Here is a 610-nt window from a genome sequence, read left to right on the forward strand (position 1 = left end):
CCAGCCCAACACTCAGGGAGCCCCAGACTGATGGGGGAGGCCGGCCCAGCACTCGGGGAGCCCCAGACTGATGGGGGAGGCCCAGCCCAGCACTCGGGGAGCCCCAGACTGATGGGGGAGGCCGGCCCAGCACTCGGGGAGCCCCAGACTGATGGGGGAGGCCCGGCCCAGCAGTGGAGTGCTGCGTCTGTGCAGACGGGGTCTCCCACGCTTGGCGCCCAGGGTCTGAGAGCCCCCGGCCCACTTTCAGCCCGGCCCTGAGACCCTGCTTGCTCTTCCAGCCTCAGCCCGCAGCCCTCGGAGGCTCCTGAGCTGGACGAGGATGAGGGCTTTGGCGACTGGTCCCAGAAGCCAGAGCAGCAACGGCAGCAGCACTGGGGGGCTGGGGAGGCCCCGGATGCTGGGGACCCCTCTCGGGGCGAGAGTCTGGAGGGGACGCAGGAGGACGACAGGCAAGTGGGGGTCACAGCCTGGGGGCGGCGGGCTCCCTCCAGCCCCCTTACCTGCGTCTGGCCTGTGCCCTCTGCACCCCTCCCCAGCAGCCCCCCAAAACGCCCCTGCGGCTGTGGGGGCAGGAGGAGGAAGAGAGCGAGACGGGGGCGTTTTGGGG

General features: G+C 71.3%; 1 protein-coding gene across 1 annotated transcript in view; it reads left to right on the plus strand.

The window, feature by feature from the left end:
- Positions 1–610, plus strand: part of LOC104999177 (lymphocyte-specific protein 1-like) — a 14295-nt gene that overhangs the window by 3578 nt on the left and 10107 nt on the right. The window contains exon 2 of the mRNA XM_010854687.1: positions 282–601. Within this exon, the coding sequence (XP_010852989.1) occupies positions 282–601 (320 nt within the window). The remainder of the gene's footprint in view (positions 1–281; positions 602–610) is intronic.

This window comes from Bison bison, unplaced genomic scaffold (assembly GCF_000754665.1).
Source record: "Bison bison bison isolate TAMUID 2011002044 unplaced genomic scaffold, Bison_UMD1.0 scf7180017853454, whole genome shotgun sequence".
Lineage (NCBI taxonomy): Eukaryota > Metazoa > Chordata > Mammalia > Artiodactyla > Bovidae > Bison > Bison bison.